Raw genomic sequence first — 26,312 nt, 5'->3', positions numbered from 1 at the left:
AGGTAAAGCTGGTTTATGCTTTTGGGAAGTCCTTTTCCAAGTTATGGTTAATAAGATACTAAATTTATCATCAAGGAAACTGATCAGCTGGAACTGAGACCAAACAGGTTATATTATACAACATCAAAACCTTCTCAGACTAATGAAGATGTCACTGAGTAGATACATCCTTATTTAGCTTCCAGAATACCTAAGGACATAGTTGGTCCCTGAGGTTTTCTTCCACTGATCTTGGCAATTCTAAACCCCAAGTACATACTGGTGACCACCACAATGAGAAGGTGGCGCAGGAGTGAGTTCATCTTCCTGCAGGGATTTTTTTTTTTTTTGGGGGGGGGGCGGGTAACCAGGGATGGAATCCAGAGATACTTAACCACTGAGCCACATCCCAACCTTTTTATTTTTGAGACAGGGCTAAGTTGTTTAGGGCCTTGCTAGAGTGCTGAGACAGGCACCTTTTTTTTTTTTTAACTTTTATTTTTTTAAAGCTGTGGATGGACACAATACATTTATTTAATTTATTTATTTATTTTGATGTGGTGCTGAGGATCAAACCCAATGCCTCATACTTTCCAGGCAAGGGCTCTGCCACTGAGCCACAATCCCAGCTCCTCAGACAGGTTTTGAACTTGCAATCCAGCCTTCCAAACTCCTGCAGCATCTTTTTGACAGGCGAACACAAACAACTGGAGCTGGCTGTGGAATGAAGCGAATGCCGAATGCTTTCCCCCAGGCATGCTACTCCCTCATCTGAGGCAAGATAATGTGATGGGAAAGATAGCGGGCGAGGAAAAAATCAGACTAGTTGAGTTCAAGCCCAGGATCCAGAGATTAATACTGCGATTTGGGCATATCACCTTATTTTACCAAGCATTAATCTTCCAATGTGCAAAATGGACATAATACTAACCACTTCCTAAGATATGCATGCCAATTAGGTGGGAATATTATCTGCTAAACACAGGTCTAGGATGGTGAAAATTCAATCGAAGGTTTTTGGCTAGCCAGGTCTTAAGATGTACAAAGCCACTTCAAAGGCACAACTTGGCTCACCATAAGGAAAAGAGCTACCTTGGATGCAACTTCCTTTAGGGTTCCAGGAAAAAACAACAAAAAAAAATCTTTGCAAACTGCATAATTCTAAGTGCACACAAATGCCCTTTTCATAGCAGCTAAAACTCTTCTACAGCATGCTGGTAATGAATACTCAAGCACATGGCGTGTACGCCAGGCACTTAGCTCCTCTACCAGGATCTACCTCAAATTATGAAAGCAGATCAAAAAGGAACTTTCATCTCTGAGTGGCAGCAGCTACGCAGCTCCAAGTGTTTTCAGGAACATTAATGCCACAGAAACAGCTTGTCTTCATAAGGCAGGGGATCCAACTCTTGGAATATGCTTTCTATTAATTTAGAAGGTGTATGGTTACCATCTTGAATAGTAAGGCCACAACGGCACACTTCAGAAACTACTGAGTTGACTTCTTCTTCATTTTTAAGAGCTCTGAATGCTTTCTAATTGCTCTGAATCATTTGCAATAGCTTGGAAACATTGCATGACTGAGGTAGACTACAATATTTACCAGGCACACAACAGGGCAGTATTTGCAGAATGAGGCAAACACTTTTAACTGTTTGTTTATTTTATTTTTATTAGCTACCCACCACATTTCTTCCTAGCTTCACTGAAACTTCTTCCTCATTATGGATTCTGGATCCTACATCTCTTCAAGGTAGACCTTTGCAAGGACCATTCAAAAGACAAATGCAGCAGGCTACCTGTAACATCCCTGCCCAAAGTATTAGAAAATACATTATTTCTCTGGGGGAAGAGTACCCTCCTACAGTGTTGGTGGGACTGCAAACTGGTGCAACCCATCTGGAAAGAAGTATGGAGATTCCTTAACAAACTTGGAATGGAACCACCATTTGACCTAGTTATCCAATTCCTTGGTATACCCAAAGGACTTAAAATCAGCACATAACAGTGATGCAGCCACATTAATGTTTATAGCAGCTCTATTCACAATAGCTAAGTGATGGGCACCTAGGTTGGTTCCTTCAACAGGTGAATGGACAAAGAAAATGTGGTAGAACAATAGAATATTAGTTAGCCATAAAGAAGAATGAAATCATGGCATTTGCTGATAAATGAAAGGAACTGGAGGCATTATGCTAAGGGAAATAAGCCAATCCCAACAAATCAAAGACCAAATGTTCTCTAATATGCAGATGCTAACACAATGAGGAGGAGGGGGAACAGAAGTTCACTGGATTAGACAAAGGGGAATGAAGGGAAGTGGGGGGAATGGGAACAGTAAAGAGTAGAATGAATGATTAGAATAAGCTATACTCCATGCATCTATGATATGTTAAAATACACTCCACTGCCACATATACCTAAAAAGAATAAAAAATTAAAGAAAATCCATTTCTTCCTATAGACCCACATTGCTACCTGTCAAAATAATGCTCAAATAGTCCCCCAGGGGACTCTCTGCCTGAAATCTCTCAGATATAGGAATACCTGAGATTTGTACCCATACTTTTGGGTTCTGACCATGTATGAAATAAGGAGATTAATGACTGGCCCCCAACATGGTCACTTTCAGGAAACACACTGAATGCAGTGACGTCAATGGGCCTCAGTGTTTAAGGCTCTCTGCTGCAGTGCTTCCCAAACACCGGGCACTCTCCTACCTCATCTGGTATCCCTAGGTGTGTGGCCATCTGGAGCTAGTGATGTGTGAATGAGAGCAAAATGTCCACTCCCAGGCCCAGGAGTCGAGAGCCAGCTGCAATGTGGGGGCCACACATTCCCAGCAGAGGAGCCACCGTGGAGGACCTCAGAGCCCCATCAGTCTTTGAGAGGGTGTGCAGTAGGGCCACGGGTCTTCTGCAGGGGCTGATGGAGTAAACTCAATACAGCCAGCTCTGAATTCACGAGGCTGCCCTCTGGGCTTCAAAGTCCTACCCCCGAGTGGAGGTGGGGGCTGGGGTCACATCTTCAACCTAGTTACTCAGGCATGTCCTCCTCTGCAATTGCCTTTGCCCCATCAGGAGCATCACCCAAACCAACTTCATTAACTTGACTGTCACACGTTCCTTTTTTGGCCCAAAATGAATCTGCTCACTTGGTTAACCTACATTTCTACTATATTTAGCTCTAAACGGATGACTTTTCACAATTTCTAGGATGCTCTGTTCAGCTGAGCATTCCAAAGAATACACTTGGAAGGAAATTCCAGAAGTTCCTGACTATTGTTTTATGGAATGGTCCTATTACTAGAAATTGTGTACAGTAACACAATGTGATTACATTTGAGGGATGGCATTTCTTGAAAACTGTAAATTTCATTTTATTAAAAACTTTTACGCACCTCATGACCCAGAATTCCATCTGCTCTGGTGGCAAATGTCTGTGCATCCATCTACCAGGCACCAGGAGAGGCATTTCCCACAGCAAACACAAGGTCCCCGTGGGAACTTGGGTGGCACATTTCTTAAATCTATTTTGCAGAGGTGGAAACTGAAGCTGGTGAAGGAGCCTTCATCTGAGGCTGATTTTTACTGGCACCTCTCAGAATGCTCTGCTCAGGCATCATTTCCCAATTGCCCAACCCCAGGCAATACTAACACCAAGAATACACAGCATATCTGTCTGCGTGCTTTATCTGTATCTGTGTTTTACACTCCAAGTCAGCAAGTTGTTTTTTTTTTTTTTTTAACCTTCCTAGAACAATTGCTCCCCTTTGGGGATGGCAGCTCCAATTATGTACCCTTTCTGGCTACATGGTGATGAGTGTGGTACAAACTGTCTCTGAATCCAGGCTGTGACTCAGGACCCATGTTCCCCCTTAAACATGAGGCAAGGCCTCTCTCTGATCTGCCTTCCTGTACCTTGGGCTCCTTCAGTGCCTTTCAATCATCCTCATGGCAAGGCATACATCCTTTTGGGTAGCATCCAATGCCTTCCTGATCTGACCCTTGCTGTCCCACACTCTGCTCTCGTGACAATGACCCACATCTGCTTGTAGAAGGCCAGGCTCTCTCCAGTGTCACCTCTTTATGTGCTCCTCCCTTGGCTTACATCTTCCAGGCTGGGTTGAAGCCCTTTTCCAAAAACTCTTCACACTCATCCATGTCTTCCAATGACTATGAGGGCCAAGGGACATCAACCCTGAATCACCAGGCCCAGCACAATGTATGGCAGGACTTCTAAGGATTGTATAAATAATAAAAGGTTGAAAATGGGTCCATGCTCATGCAATAGCACAAAATGCTTTATGATTTCTTAAATATCAAAATACTGAGCCAAACATTCTAAAGTAGCCTCCTTTCTGGGCCAGGAAGGTCCTTTGTAACCCCTTCTCCAGTTTTAAGTCCCTGGTTTTCATGGAAATGGCACTGACTCATTTTGGACACACATGCATACACACACACATTTTGGGGCAGAATTAAATTTAAGATTAGGCCCAACAAGCACAGAGGCCCGATTTTGGGGATGGACAAATGGTGTAAGTCATTCCTGAGTGATGCCATCTTAGGACTTACCTGGACCTTTTTTGGGGGGTGGAGTTAGAGATTGAACCCAGAGGCACTTAACCACTGAGCCACACCCAAAGCTCTTTTTAATATTTTATTTAGAGACAGGGTCTTGCTGAGTTGCTTAGGGCCTTGCTAAGTTGCTGAGGCTGGCTTTGAACTCACGATCCTCCTGCCTCAGCCTCCTATTAATTGGACTATCAAAGGAAACATCTCTTTCCACGGGAATGGAGAGATGTAAGTCGCACATGGGCCAGAGCTCACCATGTGTTGAAACAGGCCGAGGCCTGCTTCAGAGAACAGATTCCAGAAACAGACTACACCAGCCAATGCCTCCTGTTCTTGTTCAGCCTCCCAATTCCAACCAGGCCTGACATTCCTGAAACTTCCTACTCCATGAATCAACCAACATTATCCTATTCTGTGTGCTTAAGGCAGTGTGAAATGGATTTTTGTCAGACTGCAACAGAAAAGGGTTCCTTCCTTCTGAGCAATATGGTATGAGACAGTACTACCCAGTGCCTGGTCCACAGCAGGTATTCAACAAATGTCAGTTCCCTTTCTCTTCCCAGTTCAAAGAAAAGGGTTAGACACTGTACCCTGCACACAGATTCGTAAGAGCCACATGGGATGGTACCATCCAAGTGCTTGGCCCTCAAAAAGGACCCAATGAACGAACATCAGCGAGCACTGACATCCTCATACAGTAGAACACGGGTGGGGAGACAGAATTTAGAGAGCCTGGGTTTCATTTCTCACTGCTTCTCCCATTGAATCACAGTGTCAACGGCTCCAAGTGAACTCACCCAGCATTCTGGAATGCCAGCCGCAAACGATCAGGCCCTGGTTGCGGTAGAAACTGCTGTCGCTGGCAGCTGGTGCCAGACCTGCCACCCGAGGAAATGACCCAGGAGGCTTTGCTCTGCCTCCATGCTCTGCTTATGTCAAGTCTACTTGCCAATCACCCACTCTCACTGGGCCTCAGAAGGCAGAAGGGAAACAGTGCAGTTCCAGCTTCAACAATGCACGGCCAAAGGGACACGCATGTCTCTTCCGCAAGTGCCAATTCTCGACGTGAGCTCCCTAGCGCCGCTTCTTCCACATTAATAAGGAAAAAGTTGGACAGAAAAAAAGGGCCCTTGTCTCCTCCAGGCTTAGCCAACACATCCATCCTGACACTAATTCAGTTTTATTTTCTTTGTGTAAGAATTTTTCTGTTTTTACATTGATTTTTGTGCTACTGGCTCTAAGTTTGGTAAAAGCCCCAATCCAGACTCTACTGATGGGGGCAAAAGCTCTGGCTAGTTGAAACCAAGCTGAAACCAAGCTATGTATATAATTTTGGAAAAATACAGGCGTATGAATATGATTTTCCCCCATATTTATGTATGTAATCTTTCCCTAGAAAACTTGTGTATACACATACATACATGCACACGTGAGCATGTGCTCACATACCCCGTTATAAAAATATTCTGGGCAGGAGCTGTTAATAAAATTTCCATTTTAACTGAGGTTTTCAGGAGTCTCAACAACTGTTTTCTCAAGGGAGGGCACACCTTGAGCAGTAGGGTTTTAAAGCCGTCTTCACCATGTCCATAGTCATATAGAAGGAGGTGCAATAAACGCTTGTTTTTTGGACCTTTGCCTGCTAGGTTATTGGTCCTCCTTGGCCCCTGTGATCTGCTCAGGAATAGGCAGAAGACCCAAGGTGGGCTGATCAGAAACAGTCCTGAAGAATTTGCTAAAGTACTGTGTACAAGATGCTTCCTTTAAGCTCAAATTGCTAAACGAGGGTCACTAGTGGCAGATTGCTGCGGGATCTCTGTGCACAAAGGGAGAGGCTGAGACCTAAGCCGCAGAGCTGGGAGCTGGGCATGCGGATCTTTAACTTCCCACACTCACCTGGATGCACTAGCAGCCTCCAGACAAATATTTGTTAGAAAATCACTATTTGCTGGAGAGAGGATGTCAGAGAGTCTTATCTTCCTGTGCTCCCTGGACACCAGGCACTTCACAGTCCAGCACTAGCAGCCTTGAGGTTACTCTGGACATCGGGGGGAGGCCCGAGAGGATCCTTTTCTTACCCCCCTGTTCTCAGTGACTGAGAACAGACCCCAGGACACACAGCCAGCCTTGTCAGCACATTCTGTTGATCCCACCTTTAGGATATATCTATGTGTCATTGCTGCTCACCACTTGCACAATCTCACCAGGGCCCTGGCCATGTCCTCCACTGCAGGGTCTCCCTGATGGACTCTGCTTCTCCCCTGGCTCCTCTTCAATCTATGTTTAGCACAGCCCCCAAGCAATCCTGAAGTCAGATCACAATACCCTTCTACACCCAATCACACTTATGTCAAGGTCAAAGCCTATGTGTAGACAGTGGTCCCCAGGCCTCCTGTAACCTGATCCTCCTCTGCCCTGCCTCTTTCTGACACCCTCTTCTACCACTCTCCCTCTGGGCTCAAGTGCTCCAGCTATGTGCATCCACTGGGGTAGTCCTACTCCATGCCGGCCATGCTTCTGCCTCAGGTACTTCTCTTTCTTCAGTTTGGAATGTGCTCCAGATGGAGCTCATTTGATCTCATTTAAGTCTTCCCTCAGGTATCACTGGCCAGTTAGACTGCTCTCGACCACTCTGAACACTCACCCCATGCCCCAGCATGCCCCCTCCTCTTTCCCGAGTTTTCTCCATTACAGGCCTAACAGCTCAGGAACCGTATGTTTTAATTATTTGCGTGGTTTATCACCTGTCTTTTCCATTAAAATGCAAGCTCCGTGAGCGCAGGGATTTAGTCTGGCTCTGCTTTTGTACCACCAGGGCCTAGAGGACTAGCTGCCCATGGAAAGGGCTCAAAATTAACCAAATGAATGAGAGGGAGGGATGAAAATATAACCCTGTTTGTCATTGGAGACACATTTAAGGTACAGGGCAGAAGCTGCCTATATTCATCTGAGAAGTGCCAAGTGGGCCAGCCTGCCTCAGCTGAGCTGGCTGAGGCTGTACAACTGAAAAACCAGAACTTCAGCATAACTTGCAAGCTGGCTCCACAGGGTGCATCAGAAATCACTTAAAAGAAGACAAAAATGGAAGGATGGTTTACAATCCACCTTTTTTTGGGGGTAGGGGTACTGGGGATCGAACCCAGTGGTGCTTAACCACAGAGCCACATCCCCAGCCATTTTTTAACATTTCATTTAGAGACAGGATCTCCCCGAGTTGCTCGGGGCCTTGTTAAACTGAGGCTGGATTTGAACTCTCAATCCTCCTACTTTAGCCTCCAGAGCTGCTGGGATTATAGGTGTGCACCACCGCACCTGGCTACACAGTCCGCCATTTTAATCTCCTAGGTCAAATGTCACATACCGTGCTGAATATTTTCCTAATGCCCCCCCACCCAGTGTAATTTTTGGCAAAAAGTTAGAAAGAAAATTTTAATGTAAAGAATTTTTATTAGCTGGATATAACAAAATAAAGCATGGTCTCAGAGACACCAGAAATACCCTGAAACTTAACTCATTTTGCAGGTTCAGAAACCCAGACTCAAAGTGGAGATGGGATTTGAATCCAGCAAGTAGCAGAGCTGGGGCTTGAACAGGAATCTCCCCGATTCTCCAGCAAAATGTCTTTGGCAAAAAGTCCCAGAAGTGTACCCTAAGTCTCTCACCCCGAGAAGTGGCTCTGGCCCCTACTGTCTCCCAGAGTCAACAGAGTCTCCCAGGTGAGAACACTAGAAACAACGCAGCTGTCTCAAGTTTTCTAAATGCCGAGGCCCCGGGGTTCTCCTCCCCAGTGAGGAACACTTGGCCAGCGCCCACTGGGCCACTTACCTCCAGTAAACGAGGACAGCAATGAGGAGGATGAGGCACAGGAAGGTCAAGGCTGACACCACAATCAGAGGGATGATCCACTCCATCCTCCCAGGAGAAGGGCGGCTGATCATTCCTGAGGTGTTCTTCTCTGCTGCAAAGAGAAGCCATCCCAGTTAGAGGACAGAGGCCAGCGGAGCTGGGCAGCCAGAACACAGTGCGGAGTTCCACATCCAGTTCTGTCTGGTTTCCGGAAAGCTGGGTGGCCTGCTCTGGGCTGCCCTGTGGCAGGCGGGTGAGGTGGAGGAGAACGTGCACCTCTCTCCATTTCCTCTCCTGTCCCAGCCCCAGGACAGCCGGGCCTCACCTGCAGGGTGTATTCTCCAATGGCCAGAGGGACGCATCTGCTGGTGGAGCTGAGGATGTTTTTAAAGAGAGGGATATGCAGCTGGACTCAAAGAGTGCTACCCATACTGAGGGGACTCTGGCACACTTGAGCAAAAGCGGTGAAGTCTCCAGGAAGGGACAGGAAAGGGCCACTGGAGCGCCTCCGGGGTTCCCCATGCGGGCAGGAGCAACACCACACTGCCATGGGTTTTGCTACTGGGACCAGGATAGGCAGCTGGGACTACAGGGCCACCTCGCTCCCCTTTCCTAAGGTGACTATACCCCGATTCTATTTTGGGAAAGCACCTCTCCCTAGCAGTCATGGTGGGGCGTCCCAGGTAAATATGGGTCTCCCTACTCCCCTGGCTGAGGGTGTGTGTGGCACTCTGGCCCTGGAATCTCGACCAGTCCCAAAGACGGACCGACAGCACCCCTGAGGAGCTGGGGCACCGCGATATCTCGTCCTGTTGATTTCCACCACCCAGATCCCCAGCACTCCTGTCTCTCCCCAAATCTTGTTTCCCAACGTTTCCCTAGTTCTTGCACCTACCCGCGTTCCGCTCAAGGGCTCCAACACAATGAAAGATGGGGAGGCACCCCTTGCTCTCCTCGCAGCACAGGACCATCTCTAAGTAGCAGCCGCAGTCTCGAGGTCTACCCACTGGCTCAGGGTTCTCCCTGCTCAGGCGATACCTCCTACCTAGGCAGCTCCTTCCTCCACCTCTCCAGTAGCTCAGCAGGAAATCCTATGCTCTTTTGAAGGGCAGGGCCTGGGAGTGGCCAGGTGTCTGCAGTGCAGGTCAGATGCGGGATTGGAGGAGCACAGGTGCGCAGAGCCCACCCCCCGCAGGCGGGCGGCAGGAAGCAAAGGTTAACCAGGAAGCAAAGGTTAACCGGGACCCGCAGGGAGAAGCCCCCCTCAGGATCCCTAAGCTGCCTGCCGGCTGACCTGGGCTCGCAAAGATTCCACCTGCTCTGCAAAAATGAGGCCAGCGCGCCACCAGCCCGCGGTGTCCCCCTGCAGGATAGACTAAGTATACGGCTAATCAGGCTGGGTTTCCAAGGGAGAGAAGGTGGGCTGAGCGGGAAAGACATAATTGGTGTCAGATGCAAAGACTTAAAGAGCAAGACTCCTGAGTCACAGGAGATGCATTGCAGCGATTCCCGGGGTTCCTATAGTTACTTCACACCCAACACCTTCAAGGATTCAGTTGGGGTTCTATTTACAGGTAAGAAGATAGAGTTAGGGAGTGAAACACACTGATTATAAGCCACCCAAGAGCACCTTACTCAACAGGACCTTTATAAAAGTACCAATGCCTAAAAAACAAAATAAAAGTACAAATGGCTGCTCATTTTGGTCAACTCCAATTTTAAACTAGAAACACATTTGCCAGGCTCCTGTTTGTCGGTCAGGATGCTATACTCTAGGGACCCAGGGGGCACCTCTGTGCCCATGAGGCAGGTGTCACTTGAAGGAGAGGGGGTGGGCCTCTGAACTATAGCCAGACACAATACATGTGGCACCAGGGGAAACCATGTCCCCTCAGGGGCTCCAGGAAGTGAGGGTGAGATCTGAAGGATGAAGGGCGCCAGTCAGCTTGAATGTCGGGAAGTAGAGGTGTCCCGGAGAGAGCATGCCATTCAAAGGAGGGCCAGTAGGAGGAGGGGAACCCAGATGGAGACTGAGAAGCCAGATGAGCCAGGGCCTCGGAGGGAACTGGTTTTGGCCCCAAGGGAGGCGGACGCTCCAGCAGAGCATGAAGCCCGGGCAACACACAGCTCCTGGCCACTTAATGCTTTTTTTTTGCAAAGCAATGGCGACTGGCCAGAGAAACTACAGTTGCAAATGAGAATAATTTTGTGGGGCCCTAGTAGGGGTCGGCTCAGCCACACAATTATCTGGCTGAAGGTGGGGGTGTCTCCAAGACCTGGAGGTTCTGATAATGGAAAAAAATGTCAGGAGGGTTGACGACATAGGCCACAGGTCCAATTAGCTCAGTATCTACCCTGGGCACCCTCAGGTGCAAGAGGTCTCGCAGGGTCTTTCCCACTCCCTACAGAGGATTCTTGCCTGTGCTACTGCTGGGTAGAGGGAGATGCAAACTCCCTCTTTTACATCCTAAACCACAGAAAAGGACTCTCAGCCCAAATCACCCTTCACACAATTTCCACTCTTTGGACGTATTGGCTCCATGTTATTTTGGCCATCCTAAAAGCATCTGCTGTGAGGATCAGGGGCATGGTATGTTGTCCCTGAAATCACACATCTGTCCAAATGGCAGTGGAGGAGGCCTTGAGTTGGCAACAATTTGTAGTGTGAGCAACTTAAGGAAATCATCTGACAACAGTTGCATTTTTTTTTTTTTTGTGGTACCAGAGATTGAACCCGGGGGTGCTTAACCACCGAGCCCCATCCCCAGCCCTTTTCATATTTTATTGTGAGACAAGGTCTTGCTAAGTTGCTTAGGGCCTCACTGAGTTGCTAAGGCTGGCTTTGAACTTGCGGTCCTCCTGCGCAGCCTAACAATTGGATCTTGACCCTGCCTTATGGCAGGCGCTGGATTTGCTGGCACGAGGGCCAGAGCATAGTAGGGGTGCTACTGGGTTTCCATGTGGGACGTGATGAAGCCAGTTTTATTTCCACATTCACAGCATTGCTTTACGCTCGTGGTAACAGGGGCCTGAAACTGGATTCCATCTCCAGGCGACCCACTACTAGAATGCTTCTGTCCCTCTTGACGAGCTCCACATAGCCTCAGGAAGACCCTGAGTCCCTGGACAGGGAGAGCAAGGCCTGCCATCCCACCCTGGCCTCCTCTCCTGTCCCACCTGCTGTATTCCAGCCACGCTCGCCACGCTGGTGACCACACTGTGTTCCAGTCTCCCCTCTGCCTTGCCCCCTGATATTTCCTCTGCCAGGAATGACTTTGCCCTCTGGCCCCTGGAGGCTCTTAATGACCCCTCAGTCCTGGCTTGAGAGTCACCTTCTCTGTGAGGGCTCACTAAGTCCTCAGGCTGTGCTATCTCTGGACAGCCCAGGAGACTTGAGATCACAGGGTCAGTCTCTGGCTCTGCCCCTTTCTGTGTGACCTCTGACCTATAACTCCAACCAGCCAGGGCCTGAAGTTTGTCACCTATAAAATGGGGTTAAAAGCACCTATTTCTTGTAATTGGGAAAATTCAATGAGAAGATGTACAGAGAATGCTTAGAAGGGTGCTGGGCCAAAGGCAAAAGATAAGCATGTGACCACCATCACCATCGCCTCACGCTGCTCTTACTGTACATGCCACACTCCATCATGACTATCCTTTTGTTACTATGGGTCCTCTGAGCAGGGCTGATTAGCATCTGTATTTAGAACAGTAATATACCTCTGCCTCCCACTCACTGTGCAACTCTAGGTAAGCAGCCTACCCTCTCTGTGCCTTAGTTTCCTCTTCTGTAAAAGCAGAGAATACTACAGCCCGGTGCACCGTGGTGGTGTGAGGATGGAGAGAGTATGTATAGAACACTCAGAAGGTTTCCTGGCTCTTGCCAGTTCCTGGATAACGTGAGCTGTTGTGACTGTCATCACCCATGTCACCCTGTGATCTGCAGCAGCATGATCATCGTCACCGCTGCCTCCGTCACTGCTCTCTTTCTTCCTCACCAACATCCTAGCATGGCAACAGGCAGATGGCGGTGCTCACCGGGTGTCTATGGCATCTGACTGCTCCCTGAAACGCCAAGTGCATAAGTGACAGTCAGAAGTACTTCAGACGCGTGGGCCAGGAACTCAGGGGCTGCCTGGCTAGTGAAATGCTAGCACCTCCAAGTTGGCCCCAGATAAGACTGCACTGGAAACGTCTGTCTGCGGCACAGGCTGTGGCCCAATCCTGCCCCCAGCTGTCCCCACGTCAACACCTCCAGAGACCTGAATGTACCAGAAGCATCCCCCACCTTTTATCTGTAGGGATACATTTCAAGACCCCGGTGGATGCCTGAAACTGCAGATAACACCAAACCCTGTACCGATACATTTATGATAAAGTTTAATTTATAAATAAGGCACATCAAGAAATCAATAACTGTAAGAAAAAACAGAAGACTTGCAATGACATCATGGAATACAAGTTATATGAATGTGGTCGCCCTCTCTCTTGAAGTATCTTACTATGAAGCAGATCTTAGCAACCTCAGCATATGATTTTTCCCCCCATACCGAGAACTTTAATTTCTGAAGGAAATACCTTACAGCTTCCCTTTGGCAGATCTGAATGGCCAACTTCCCTACTCTTGTGCTTTGAGATCATTACTAAAATCAGGGTTCTCTGAACACATGCACTGCGGTACTGCAGTCATTCTGATATTCAAGATGGCTACCGAGTGGCTAATGAAAAGGTGGATAGTATATACAGCATGGACACACTGGAGCAAGGAACGACTCCTACCCCTGGCCTGATAGGACAGCATGAGATTTCCTGAGGCTACTCAGATTGTGTCCCATTTAAAATTGTTTATTTCTAGAATTTTCCACTTAAAATTTTCAGACTATGGAAAATGAAACTGTGGGTAAGTCAGGGGACACTTGTATAAATCTTTCCCAGTACAACTGAAATAGTGTGCCATGAGGGTATGATCCTGTACTTCAGAGTCAGGCAGACCTGGGCACAAATTCTGACTCAGGTCTGTGTATGGTTTTGAGCTAATGACTTCCCATCTTGGAGTGTCTGGTTTCTCTTCTGTCAGTGGGAGACACAGATTCAGTTACGTTTCAGGAGATTCATGAGGATTAAATGAGATAATTTATGTGAAGATGACTGTAATTTATGGCTACATGATTTATAAGGCCAGATACAAAATAAAACCATGGGGTCCTTGTTCAAAGTTATTAGTTTCGGGAAGGGGACAGTATGGTGTAAAGACAAACACAGAGCCCTTCTGAGTCCAGTGTGAGTGCCCAGGTCACAAAGCTGCTCCTGACTTGTCAGGTTCAGTACCCTTCCACAGATCCAAGCAAGGGTCCTGAGAGAATGATAGGATCTCACCCACTGCCAGGAAGAGAATGGGGAAAGCGGTAGCAGCTGATACCCACCCCACATGCCTAGACTTGGATCTTCCTGCGGCATCTAGCTGTCTCCTGCAGGGTCCAGTAATTGGGCTTCCCAGTTACTATATGACTCGTCTCCCTTCATAATGCCCAAGCCCTGGCCTGAACAGTCTTCTCTAGTTCATCTGGATTAGGCAGATTCCCTAGCAGGACTAGTCCTTCAATTCTTGTGTGCCACACACTGTGAAATGACAACCCACAGATGTGTTTGGCACAGTACCAAGTACATTTATCCCCAGTAATTATTATTATATTGGGGGTGGGTGGATACCGGGGATTGAACTCAGGGGCACTCAATCACTGAGCCCCAGCCCCAGCCCCATTTTGTATTTTATTTAGAGACAGGTCTCACTGACTTGCTTCGGGCCTCACTGTTGCTGAGGCTGGCTTTGAACTCAAGATCCTCCTGCCTTAGCCTCCCAAGTTGCTGGGATTACAGGCATGGCCACGACATCTGGCTTCAGTAATTATTTTCAAGTTGTGACTTACCTGCTGACATTTAAATATGAATTTACTTAACTATCAGCAATGGACGCTTCTATTGGAAATGCTGAAGGCTGACAACAAGAGCCTGAATTTCCACACGGCAAACACATGCTGGAACCAAGCAATCTACTCTCTTTTTTCAGACAGGGATTCTAGCCAGTTTGCTGTAGTCCCCACTACTCTCCAACGTCACCTGCTGCATAGGCATTCTTTATCCCCGACTCTTACTGTCAGCTCACTCTAGCTGGCCTACCTTTGGGGTGCAGGATGGTACCCGGACCCAATCAATCAGCAGAAAAGCAATAACTCAGGTCTTTTAAATAAAAGGCCTCAAGATCAAAAGCAAACATCATGGTTTAATAAACTCCTGACCTTGACCTTGACATTAACTTGGCTCAACACAAGAGGCTGTTTCTGCACACAGCACCTCAATTTATTTTGAAAGAGATTTTATTTTTGACCAATAGGAAATTAACCATGCTGTTTCTCTGCCTATCCAATAAGGTGCATTCTCCTCAACGAATGTGACATTTTCTACTCTCTCTCCAGGCCCGCATCTCACTGATCTGTCCCTGAGGCCTGGACTCAAGAGAATGGGCCTGCTTCAGAAATGTGTCCAAACAAAACTTGAAGCAAAACATGAAATATCTTTCCCTGACCACATGCCTGAGGGAGGCAGGCAAGGTTCGAGGACCTCCCCCCAGCCTCGCCTCCTCCCAGTTTTCATTCCCAGCTTCCGGCAGGACCCAGTGAAGTGCTTCTATTCTGCTTTAAAAAAAAAAAAAAAATTTTTTTTTAAAGAGAGAAAAGAAAAACAGTTTTCAGTGGCATATGTCATCACTGAATTAATGTTGTTTGCCTTTTACTGGCTTGGCTCTCATCCCAGTAGAAGCAAATAAAAATGGAGTACAATGTACTGTCGATGCTCTGGGTGGCGATGCGAGATGGACCCACTGAACCATCTCCTGCCCCATGGTTAAGGGCTCAGCCTGGGCCACAGGGCAAGGACCTCTGTGAGTCGGGGATAAAAATAGCTTGGATCTGAGAGGGCACTGTCAAGAGCAGGGAAAAGCACGTTTCTGTGTCAGAGACATGAAGAGAAGGGCAGTTTGCACACTTGTGAATCTATAGTCTGCTTCCATCCCGGGCAATGTCGCATTTGCTCTCAGTAGCACCTGTCATTAATAGCCACCCACTGGAAATGAGGATGGCTGCTTCTTTGTTTGACTGTGATTAAAAAAAAAAACAAACAAACAAAACCTGAGCACAGTGGCACACACCTGCAATCTTAGCATCAGGAGGCTGAGGCAGGAGGATGTCTAGTTCAAAGCCAGCCTCAGCAACTTAGCGAGCCCCTGACCAACTCAGTGAGACCCCCACCTCTAAATAAAATATAAAAAAGGCTGGGGATGTAGCTCAGTGGTTAAACACTTCTGGGCTCAATCTCCAGTATAAAAAATTAAAAAAAAAAACATAACATAAAATTTACCATTTAAGCACTTCTAAGTACACAGTGTAGTAGTGTTCAGAATATATCCGTGGTTGAACAACTTCATCTTACAGAACGGACACTATATCCATTAAACCACTCTCCATTCTTCCTTCCCCCAGCCTCAACCAAACATCATTCTATACTCTCATTGTACGAATCAGCAGGCACTTTCTGGAAATGGAATGGTATAGGATTTGTCTTTCCTGCAACTGGCTTATTTCTCTTTGCATGATGTTCTCAAGCTCATCCATGCCCCACCATGCAATGGGATTTCCCTTCACAGGGAGCATCCTATTCCACTGGATATATACATGCCACATTTTGTTCGTCCACTTATGTATGGAAGGCCACTTGAGTTGCTTCCACCTCTTGGCTATTGTGTAGAGCAATATGGACCCGGATGTGCAGATCTCTCTTTGAGATTCTGCTGTCAATCCTTCTGGGTCTCTGTACCCACAAGTGGAACTGCTGGATCACATAGTCATATTTTCAATGTTTTGAGGAACTGCTGTACTGTTTTACAGAGCAGTTACACCATTCTACCTTCCCACTAGCACAAAGGCTTCTCCACATTTTTACCAACTGTTACTTTCTGTTGTTTGACTACAAGCCATTCTAACAGGTATGAAGTGATAAAGCAGCTGTTTTTTTTAAAAAACAGGGCTCTTGTAGGTTTGCATATCTATCTATTTATCTATTTTTTTTTCATAAGTCAGCTTTTTGTTGCTGTGACCAAAATATCTGACCAGAAAAGTTTATTTGGGGCTCACAGTTCCAGAGGTTCAGGCCATGGGTGACTGACTTCATGACAGAAGGGCACAGCAGAGGAAGATGCTCCACTGGTGGCACCCAGGGAGCAGAAAGAGGTGGGGACATGGTGAAGATGAACCCTTCCATGGCACACCCCAGTGACCCACCTCCTCCAGACACACTCCACCTGCCCACAGTTACCACCCGGTCAGACCATTCAAACTAAGATGCACTGATTAGGTCACAGCTCCCACACCCCAATCATTTTACCTCTGAATATTTCTGCATTAACATAGGAGTTTATGGGGGACACCTCATATCCAAAGCATAAGCCATGCGCTTACCTAAGCCAACTACTACAGAGAAATGGTTGCTTATTGATTGCAGATGCACATATTCTGCTGCAACCAGGCCTGATCCCACGCCCATTTCCACGTGAGCCAAACTGAGCCACTATTTTCTCCACTTATTGGAGTCTGGAGTTGTCCTGAGCCAGACTCCTCACCATCTCCCACAGGGCCTGTTTCACCAGACCTAGATAACCAAGTGACAGCCTGCCATTTCTATTTCAGTTAGATGCTGGGAAAGTGAGGGTTTTGCGAATTCCTAAATTAATTCCAAGCCTCACAAATACAGCCGGTCCTTAACCCACCAGACTGCCACCATCGACAACTGGGACCATCGGCGCTTGGTGGCAGCATCCTGAGGTTCTGAAATTAGTCACAGACAGAAGCCTTAGAATATCTTATGTCAAATGCACTGTCCTCCACAATCTGAATTTCTCAATCCAGTCTCCTCAGTTTTCCACACCAAGAAATGCACAATCCACCCCAGTTCAATGATCACTTTGGGGAAAGGAAACTTCCAAGGACACACATACTTTATGAAAGGAATTTAAACCATATGTGGCAGCTGAATGATCTCTTCATGATGCCTCAGGTGGATCCCTCCCATCACACCTAGGAAAATACAGCCTGAAGTAGGGGCAAACAGAATTCTAAGAAAAGCATCTCCCCCCAAATCAATCTGATGGTAACTAGACTTGGCTGAGAACAACTTCAGGTAGTCCATACAAGTTCCTGTCTTAATTTATTTTCAATAACATACACTACATTGTTCCCAACAAGCTGGGTACCATATTCATGATTTCTGCACTAACTCTATAAACCTGCACTAGGATCGACTTTTGTCGCCAGCTTTTTTTCAAAAGGAAACTTCATAATAATACTATAGGTCAGAAGCTGTATTAATGCTAGCTTCGTCACTATAGACATTTTGGACCTGGTAATTGGTTGGTGTGGTGCTGTCCTATGTGTTCCATGACATTTAATGGTATCCCTGCCCTCTCTCCACCAGAGGCCAGTGTCATCCTCCTCCCCAGTCATGACAACCAAAACCTTTTCCAGATACTGCCAAAGGTCCCTGGGGTGAGGAGAAAAATCACCCTGATATAGAACCTTTGATGTATATGGAAAACTCATAGCTTTTTGGAAATATACATTTAAAGAGCCATATTATTTTTTCACTTGAAATCATCTTGTGTCACTTGCTCTGGGAACTAGTGCCAAAGCCAACAGGGAGGACGCAGAGGTGGAGGAATGGCTCCCCTGCACTGTGGAGCCAGACCCGTGCTCAGATCCTGTCTTGCCCTGTGCTATGTGACCTGGGCATGCTTCTTACCCTGATGAGCCTCGGTTTCCTCACTGGAGTGACAGTAATAATGACAGTGCAGAGTGCAAGGGATTGCTATAGGATAAGTGACACCGGTAGTTGGTCTTTAACACAGGCACAGTCAGCAGGAAATGCTTTAACATACTCAGGCTAACGATGTCTTTTGATAATCAAATTTTCAAATTGGATTCTTTGGACCTTGAGGCCTCTAAAGAGATGCCTTAGGTTTCCCCCAAAGAAGCAGGGTAGTCAGAGCTCAGCACCCTTCATTCTGGCTCAAATAAGAAGAGCAGGCCAGGATCTTTGTCTAACTCTCTCTTTCTAACTCATGCACCATATAAATGTAGGCCATGGGCTAGACTGGCCCTGTGGGCTGCAGTTTGCTGACTTGAGCTGGACCATCCCTTTAGCATCTGCCCAGGGCTGACCAGAAGAAGTGGTTGGTAAACCATCCACAAAACACTGTGAATATGTTGCAGTTCTGAACCAAATTTAATCTGAGTTTCCTTCATTCAAGCAAACAAACGTGGACAAATCCTAGCACAAAATGATGAGTCTGTAGACTGTGCTCTCCACATGTGTTGCTGGGGCTTGCCACACCCCCACGCCGACCCAAGAACCCAGAATTGCATCAGATGGGTTTTTAGTCTGCCTCCACACTCAGGCAGGGGCTCCTGAGGAGGGACCATCTGTTGGATTTCCACGCAGCACACATCCGGCTGAGGCTTTGCACTAAATAGATGTTCAAAAAAAAGGTTGGTGAGAGAGGAGGAGATGACTGCAACACACGGGCATCCAAAGTGAGGCAAACCATAGCGGTCACCACTGTAACAGGAGCGGAGCACTGGTCCAGGGATGCGTTTGTCTTTGGCATACGTGGAAAAAAACAAACAAACAAAAAAACTTGGTTTTGAGATTTGAAGTCACTTAAAGCTGGAGGATTCTGCAATAAAACGTGAATCATTTGACTCACCAGGCATTTTCAAAGCAAGAATCAGATGGAACTGTGAGGCCCTCTTTTTATTGATATTATTAATTTTTTGGTACCAGGGATGGAGCCCAGGGGTGCTTAATCACAGAGCCTCATCCCCAGCCCTTTATATTTTTGATTTTGAGATTGGGTCTTGCTAAATTGCCCATGCTGGCCTCAAGCTTGTAATCCTCCTGCTTCAGCCTCCCAAGCTGATGGGATTCCAGGTGTATACCACCATGCTCAGCTGAGAACCACCATGCCCAGCTGAGAAGGCCCTCTTGAGAAAAGGCAGGAGTTCCCTAGCATGCTGCAGACCTCACCACTCCCGAATGCAAATGTCCAAAGTCTTTTAAATTAATCACCACTAATATTAAAACAACCATTATTTCAGTTGAAAAAACAAACATCAAGTGGGAGGAGGCAGATGGGGGGCAGGATGGGATGGATGGATGGAGATGTATCGAGTCCTTGGGGATCATGGACCCATGTGGGCTTGCCATTTTTGCCTTCAAGTTACATCCTTTATTAAACAACAAACACATACACACACACACACACACACACACACACACACACACACACACACACACACAATTATTTCTGCTTAAACCAGGAACCAGCAAATGACAGCTCATGGGCCCCATTGGGCCCACTGCCTGTTTTTGTAGACAAAGTTTCCTGGCCTCCAATCACATCCACTTATTTATGTCTTTTCTGTGGCTGCTGAAGCTGCTAGGAGGCAGAACGGAGTGGTCGCAACCAACACCTATGGCAAAGCTACAAATATTTACTATCTGGTATTTGCTGGAGAAGTCTGCCAAACCCTGGCTTAAACAATCTCCACCACCACTTTCAAATTCAAATTGCCTGAAATTTTGAAGGAAGCACCTCTTTGGCTTTAGGGAGGAGTGGATCTTCCCATTGGCATGGAGAAGCCAGATTTACCAGTGCCCAGGATGGACAGTTCTTCTTGGAGGTCATTTTTTTTTTAGTTGTAATTGAACACAATATCTTTTATTTATTTATGTTTATGTGGTGCTGAGGCTTGAACCCAGGGCCTCACATGTGCGAGGCGAGCGCTATACCACTAAGCCACAACCCCAGCCCTGGAGGTCATTTTTAAAGCCAGCTAACTGGGGACCAGTCTTGATATGCTCTTCAATGTCCATGGATGTCTGCAAAAAAGACACGTTGTGCCGGGCATGGTGGCACACACTTATAATCTTAATGATGTGGGAGCTAAGGCAGGAGAATTACAAGTTCAAAGCCAAGCTCAGCAACTTAGTGAGACCCTGCCACAAAATTAAAAAAAAAAAAAAAGGCTGGGATATGGTTCAGTGGTTAAGTGCTCCTAGGTTCAATCCCTTATACCAAACACGCACACGCACGCGCACACACACACACACACACAGGGGGATTCCTCATAGTTGCCATTATTCCTGCTGAGAGCACCTCCTTCCTTATCATCAAGAAGGAGGTGGATGCTCTTCTGTGGATCTCAACATGGCTCCTCCTTTATCCACATCACCCTTTGCACCAATGGGCTAGTATAATCTCCACATTATAGATGAGGACATGGAGTGAATAAGAGACTGAGCTAAGATGATCTGATTCCAAAAGCCACTCTCCTCAAGACTATAAAATGCTCTCTAATACCTAGAGATGCACATGCCCCATATCTGGAGCTGGAAATCCCCAAGGTTGTCCCTCGTTTTTTTTCTCCCCTTTCCCTGGAATCCGAATCCAGTGGCAGGAACTCATTGCCACCCACCTGGAGCAATCCTGGACTCCCAGCCTCTAGAGCTGTGACTACTCCCAACCAAGCTCTCGGCAGCCCTATTTTTCAAAATTATAGTCAAAGAAAGGTTTGAGGACACTATTTGCCAGAACCTTTAGTCTAGAGGTCAAACCACACAAGCTCAAAGAACAGTTCCAAACCCACCCCTTGTCTTGGGAGAAAATACAATGGCTGGTCCTCGCCATATAACCAGTGAGTCCTAACCAGGGCTTCCCTATGATTTCCATGCAAAGGCCCAAGTGATCTTTCAAAAAAGTTAACGAGATAGACTCTGCCATTGGTTTCCCATTTCAAGTACAACCAATCCTTAGCATGGCCAATGAACCCCTCCCACACAGGACTTGTGCCAGCCTCTGAATTCACGCTTCCCTTCTTCCCCCATGTTCTCACTCCAGTGGCCTTCTTTCTGATAGCTCCTCAACCCATCCAAACTCATGCCCACTTTAGGGTCCTGCTATACCTGCTGTTCCTGCAGCCTACAATGCTCTTCTGTGGATCTCAACATGGCTTCTCGTCAGCACTTGGTCCACTGCTCAAATGTCATCCTTGGTGACTCAGGGTTATACTGTCCCTCTCCCTGACTTCAGCAATGAACACTATTTAAAAGTCATGCATTTGTTTAATGCAATAGTTTTGAGCTCCCCCATTAGACTCTAAACCCCAGGAGAACAGAAGTCTGTCTTGATCTAGGGTCTCATCCCAATGCCTAGTCCAGTGCCAGGGGTACAGTGGGCACTCATTTTTGTCTATGATGTCTTCAAGTGCAAGAAATTCAGCTTTCTCCCAGCAATCCCTAGAGGGAAAGTCATGTTCCTCAAGGAACAGCTTCATAAGGGGTCCATATTTCCTTCACTTAATTCCACATGAGGCTCCTGAGTACCTTTCCCTAAAGCTGTAACAAACTGAGCAACATCCATAGGGAGACCCCTACTTTAAAAAATTAGTTCATACCAGCTTCTAAGAGGAAAGTAATTCAAAACATGAAAATTTATTCTAAGTTGTATCTTAACATACGAGATCTCAGCTTTAGATGAATTTTAATGTTTACAAGTGCAAAAGCAAATAAATATTTACCAGTTGCCTTTTTTTTTTTGCACTCTTATAACTCCACAACAGCTTAGACGCAAAAAAAAAAAAAAAGAAAGAAAGAAAGAAAGAAAAAAAATTGTTGCTAAACATCTTGTAGTCTGGCAAAACGAATAATTTCTTATTAAGAAAACCCACAACAATAACAACCCTTCATGCTATAGCTCCCTTGTGGAAACTATCAGAATGGTTCATTAAGAGTTGAGCATATGATAAATCAAAAAAGGAAAAAATTGTCACAGCAAGCAGAGGCCAGACCAGCCACGCCCTGGTCTGGACACTGGGTAACTCACACAGCCAATGGCAGCTCTGGGATAGAGGGCCACATTTTGTGGTACAAGACCATGGACTAATAAGGTTTCAGGAGTAGGTCCCTGTCCTCCTAATTCTCTTTGATGACACTGTTATTATTTTCTCTGTTATAAATATCAAAAACTTTAGTTAGGGGGCTGGGGTTGTGGCTCAGTGGTAGAGCGCTTGCCTCCCACGTGAAAGGCACTGGGTTCCATCCTCAGCACCACATTAAAACAATAAAAATAAATAAATAAATAAAATAAAGGCATAGTGTCCATCTACAACTAAAAAAAAAATACTAAAAACAAACAAACAACAACAACAAAAAAAACCCTTTATAGTTAGGCAGTTTTCTGGCTTGCTACCTAATGACCTAAGTGGATGGCCCTCTACTGTTCCTGCTACCCAGCTTCCAGACTTATGCTCTAGGGAGCTGCTGCCAATCATCTGTCTTTCCCTTTATCCCAGGAGGCAGGCTCTGGGAGTCCTGGATGCAGAATCCAGCCAAGTGCCCCACACAACACTGACTGCCCATGTGCTAATTAAAGGGTTAAGGGATGAAATCTTCATGGGTAAACTTCTTAGGATTACTGTCTTTTTAATTCACTTTTCTCACTGCCTGGATGAAGTCTTGGGAGGTACTCCAAGGCAAGGACATAAGTATCAAGAAGAGGATTATTTCAGCCAAGATCAGAGGCTAGGTTCTTTTACAGGAATAGAACAGGGAGACACCTGCGGTCAGCACAGGCAAGGACACACACATACTCCTCTTGCTCTAGGGGCACACACAGTACTGAGAGTCTCTACTACTTTCTGAATTTTCATCTTCCACCCCGGATTCTTATAAAAAGGGTTAGACTGGGTCCCAGCAGCACAGAACCTCAAAGGAGGACCACCCCACTTACCTGGGTTGACAGTGATAAATTTGCTATCCTCGGAAAATCGGTCCCCTCGGGACCCAGGCTTTTTAGATGGTACTTCGGGCCTCTTGGGATCGCTGTCTGCATAATATTCCTCTGTGGCTGTGGGGGGCACTTGGGTGGGGGTGACCACGTCCGAGTCCGGGCCTGGGGCAGCATCCCCTGCCCGGCCTGGCTGTTCTGTAGGGGTGGCAGGATGGTCCTGCCTGCGCCCCGGTATAGTCTGATGCCCGCCCTCCTCCGTAGTCCTGTTAGGAGACAAGGGGGTCGGGGTGGGCATGACCCGATTCTGCTCCTGGGTGGCACGGGTCACCCCGCTCTTCTCCTTCTTCTCTGAGTCCTTCTCTCCTTCCTCCTCATGCTCCCGTTCTCCATCCTCACTCTCGTTTTTCTCATCCTTCTCCCCATCTTCTGTGCCCTCGCTGTCTTTGGTGGGTGCCGAATCACCGTCGGGTCCTGGAGAAGCCAGGGCCTCCGTGGTCGCAAGCACTGGCCTCACCGCCTGCTTGCTGGCGGAGGCAGCGGTGGGGAGGCGTGTGGGCCACACGGTGCTGGGGAAGGAGGAGATGCCCCCTCCTCCAAACCCCAGGCCTGCAAGGAGCGTACTGGTGACCACTGAGGCCACGGTGGCTTGGCTTCCACTGGAGGAGGGGCCCATCCCGGTTGCCATGGAAACAAATGAGAAGGGGATGCCAGAGGACGTCCAGGTGGAAGATCCCGAGCTGATGGGGGCCATGTCAGCTGAAGAGGCAGGAGAGGCTGTGGGCTAAAAAGGTCACCGGGAGGTTGCAGAAGCAGCAGAGGAATGAAAAAGCAGACAAGCATCAGTAATTAGACTGAGAATGAGACTCTGGATTGCAAAACCTCATAGAGTTTGACTCATCCATCCATGTGGTCCCCCAATGCTTGGTACACATGTTGACCATGGTTTTATAAATAATTTGGATGCATTAAAACATTTAACTAGTGTAGCAAACACAATGTCACTGATGTTGCTCAGGATGAGGCTAGGTGGCACAAAAGTTAAACATGGCATTCAAGTTGACTTAAAGATAGTGAAAATCGACAACTTGGCAATATTAGATAGTCTACTATTCTCAAGGTGACAAAGGGCATGAGTTTCATGCTTTTATGTCAACCACTGGAAATTCTGGTGAACACGTAGCTCTTAGGTCTGGAAGGGCCCTAAGGAATCAGGTCCAACTCCACCATCTTGCCCTGAGGGAATGGATGGAGAGAGAGAGAGAGTGGCCTGGCCAGGGGCACCGTGACACAGTCAGGAGCAGGAGTCACACTTTCCACTGCCAGCTCTGGGAACTGGCTTATATTTCTATCTTTCTACACTGAGCCCATGGACATGGTACCTTTCAGAGTCTCTGGGCTGGTCCATGTCAAAATCTATGCCCATGTAGATGACAACAACATTAACAACAATATCAAGAGTTGCACTCAACAAGTACCAATTGTGTACCAAGGTTTTCCATACTACCCTGGAGGCAGATCTGATCCTCACCCCATCTGATAGGTGAGGACAGTGTCCAGGAGCTTACCCCAGGTACACAGCTAGGAAGATCAGAGGCATGGCTACCTACTGGAAAATCTCAGCTCATCCTGATCACTGTACTCTGAGGCTCAGTTACGGAGTTTTATTCATATAAGGTATCTATGAAAATAATAAATTTTTCTCTTCTGAGATAGTTTAGTTCTCACAAGCTAGAATCCCAAATTTCATCCCATCATTTATACAATAACGGGAGCAACTCAGGTTTCTTGACTTCATTGTCAAGTGAAAACTTGGTACTTTAAGGAAGACCGGGTTAGCAAAGTTGAGTTCTGAAGTTCATTAATGAAGACAAAATATCACCTGAGACTTGACTTGATACAGACAGGTCAGGCTCCCTGGGCCCAGATTGATGACCCCTTCCTTGTTCTCTGGGTGATGCTGGGCACATTACTTTAACTCGATGAACCTCACTTTCCTCATTTGTAAAATGAGGAGAATAGTAATGCAATTTTGTGGCTGTTTTGAGAAGTGAGTAAAATAACCTGTGCCTGAAATTCAGAAGTGCTTAGTGAGTTTCAGGCTATTATTGTTATAACCACCATGGTTATTAGTTGTATCAGGAATGGGGAAACAGAGATATTAATTCAGGCTCCCGAAATCTGCAAATCTCTGTAACTCTGGGCAGGTGACAAAGTCTTTAATTTTATTTTATGTCAGATGAAGGGCTCAGAACAGATTAACCCCCTTGCATCATCTGATCTCAGGGAACAAAAATAATTACAAAATTATACAATATAAACCTCTAACACTTTGCACAGCTCTTTTTCAAAACGTATAGAAGAGTGAATAATATAATTTTTCTTTATTTTAACCTCTTCAGATTGTACAATTCAACAATATCATACTGCCACCCTGTGGTAACACTCATAACTGCATGCAAATTAACAGCCACCCAGGACAAAGCAACCACTATTTCTTTACTTACCACTCCTGTTTTCACAATCCTGGTTCCCTGGAATATTCGAGTGGTATTAGCTGAAAAATAAAGGAATGGCAATGTAAACCACAGACCATTTTCTTGGGGGGAGGGGAATTTCCAACAAAACTTTAATTGTGAACACAAATCTGAATCTGATTTTTATACATACATATAAATTATATATTACATATTTATAACATGATCACATGTCATAAAATATTCCTCTGCAGGTTTTGTTCAACCGTTTAGAAAAGAAAAAAAAATTTACCACCACAACCACCACCACCACCAACAACAACAACCAAAAAACCCCAAATCCTTTCTTGCTTTCGAGTCATACAAAATCATGCAGAAATTTGGACTATGATCCACAGTTTGCTGTCCCCTGTCTTAAAGTGCTGATTAAAATTTAAAAATTTTTGGATAGTTTTCTGTTTTAATATTGAGGAACAACTTCCATACAGTAAAGTACACAAGATTTAAATACACAATTCAATTTTTTTTACATATGTAAACACCTGT

General features: G+C 46.4%; 1 protein-coding gene and 1 long non-coding RNA gene across 4 annotated transcripts in view; one reads left to right on the top strand and one right to left on the bottom strand.

The window, feature by feature from the left end:
- Positions 1–6,059, top strand: part of LOC120891400 (uncharacterized) — a 53,397-nt gene extending 47,338 nt beyond the window's left edge. Inside the window, exon 5 of the long non-coding RNA XR_013434501.1 lies at positions 5,326–6,059. This is a non-coding gene — a long non-coding RNA (uncharacterized LOC120891400). The remainder of the gene's footprint in view (positions 1–5,325) is intronic.
- Ptprg (protein tyrosine phosphatase receptor type G) overlaps positions 1–26,312 on the bottom strand; it is a 707,393-nt gene that overhangs the window by 67,358 nt on the left and 613,723 nt on the right. For all 3 annotated transcript variants that reach the window (XM_078038562.1, XM_078038563.1, XM_078038564.1), the window contains 3 exons: positions 25,797–25,846; positions 23,293–24,073; positions 8,379–8,511 (listed from right to left, as the gene is read on the bottom strand). In XM_078038562.1, the coding sequence (XP_077894688.1) occupies positions 8,379–8,511; positions 23,293–24,073; positions 25,797–25,846 (964 nt within the window). The remainder of the gene's footprint in view (positions 1–8,378; positions 8,512–23,292; positions 24,074–25,796; positions 25,847–26,312) is intronic.

Source organism: Ictidomys tridecemlineatus, chromosome 2, assembly GCF_052094955.1.
Source record: "Ictidomys tridecemlineatus isolate mIctTri1 chromosome 2, mIctTri1.hap1, whole genome shotgun sequence".
In the NCBI taxonomy this organism is placed as follows: domain Eukaryota; kingdom Metazoa; phylum Chordata; class Mammalia; order Rodentia; family Sciuridae; genus Ictidomys; species Ictidomys tridecemlineatus.
Note: the sequence above shows the minus strand (reverse complement) of the source record. Positions and strands in the feature narration are given on the sequence as shown.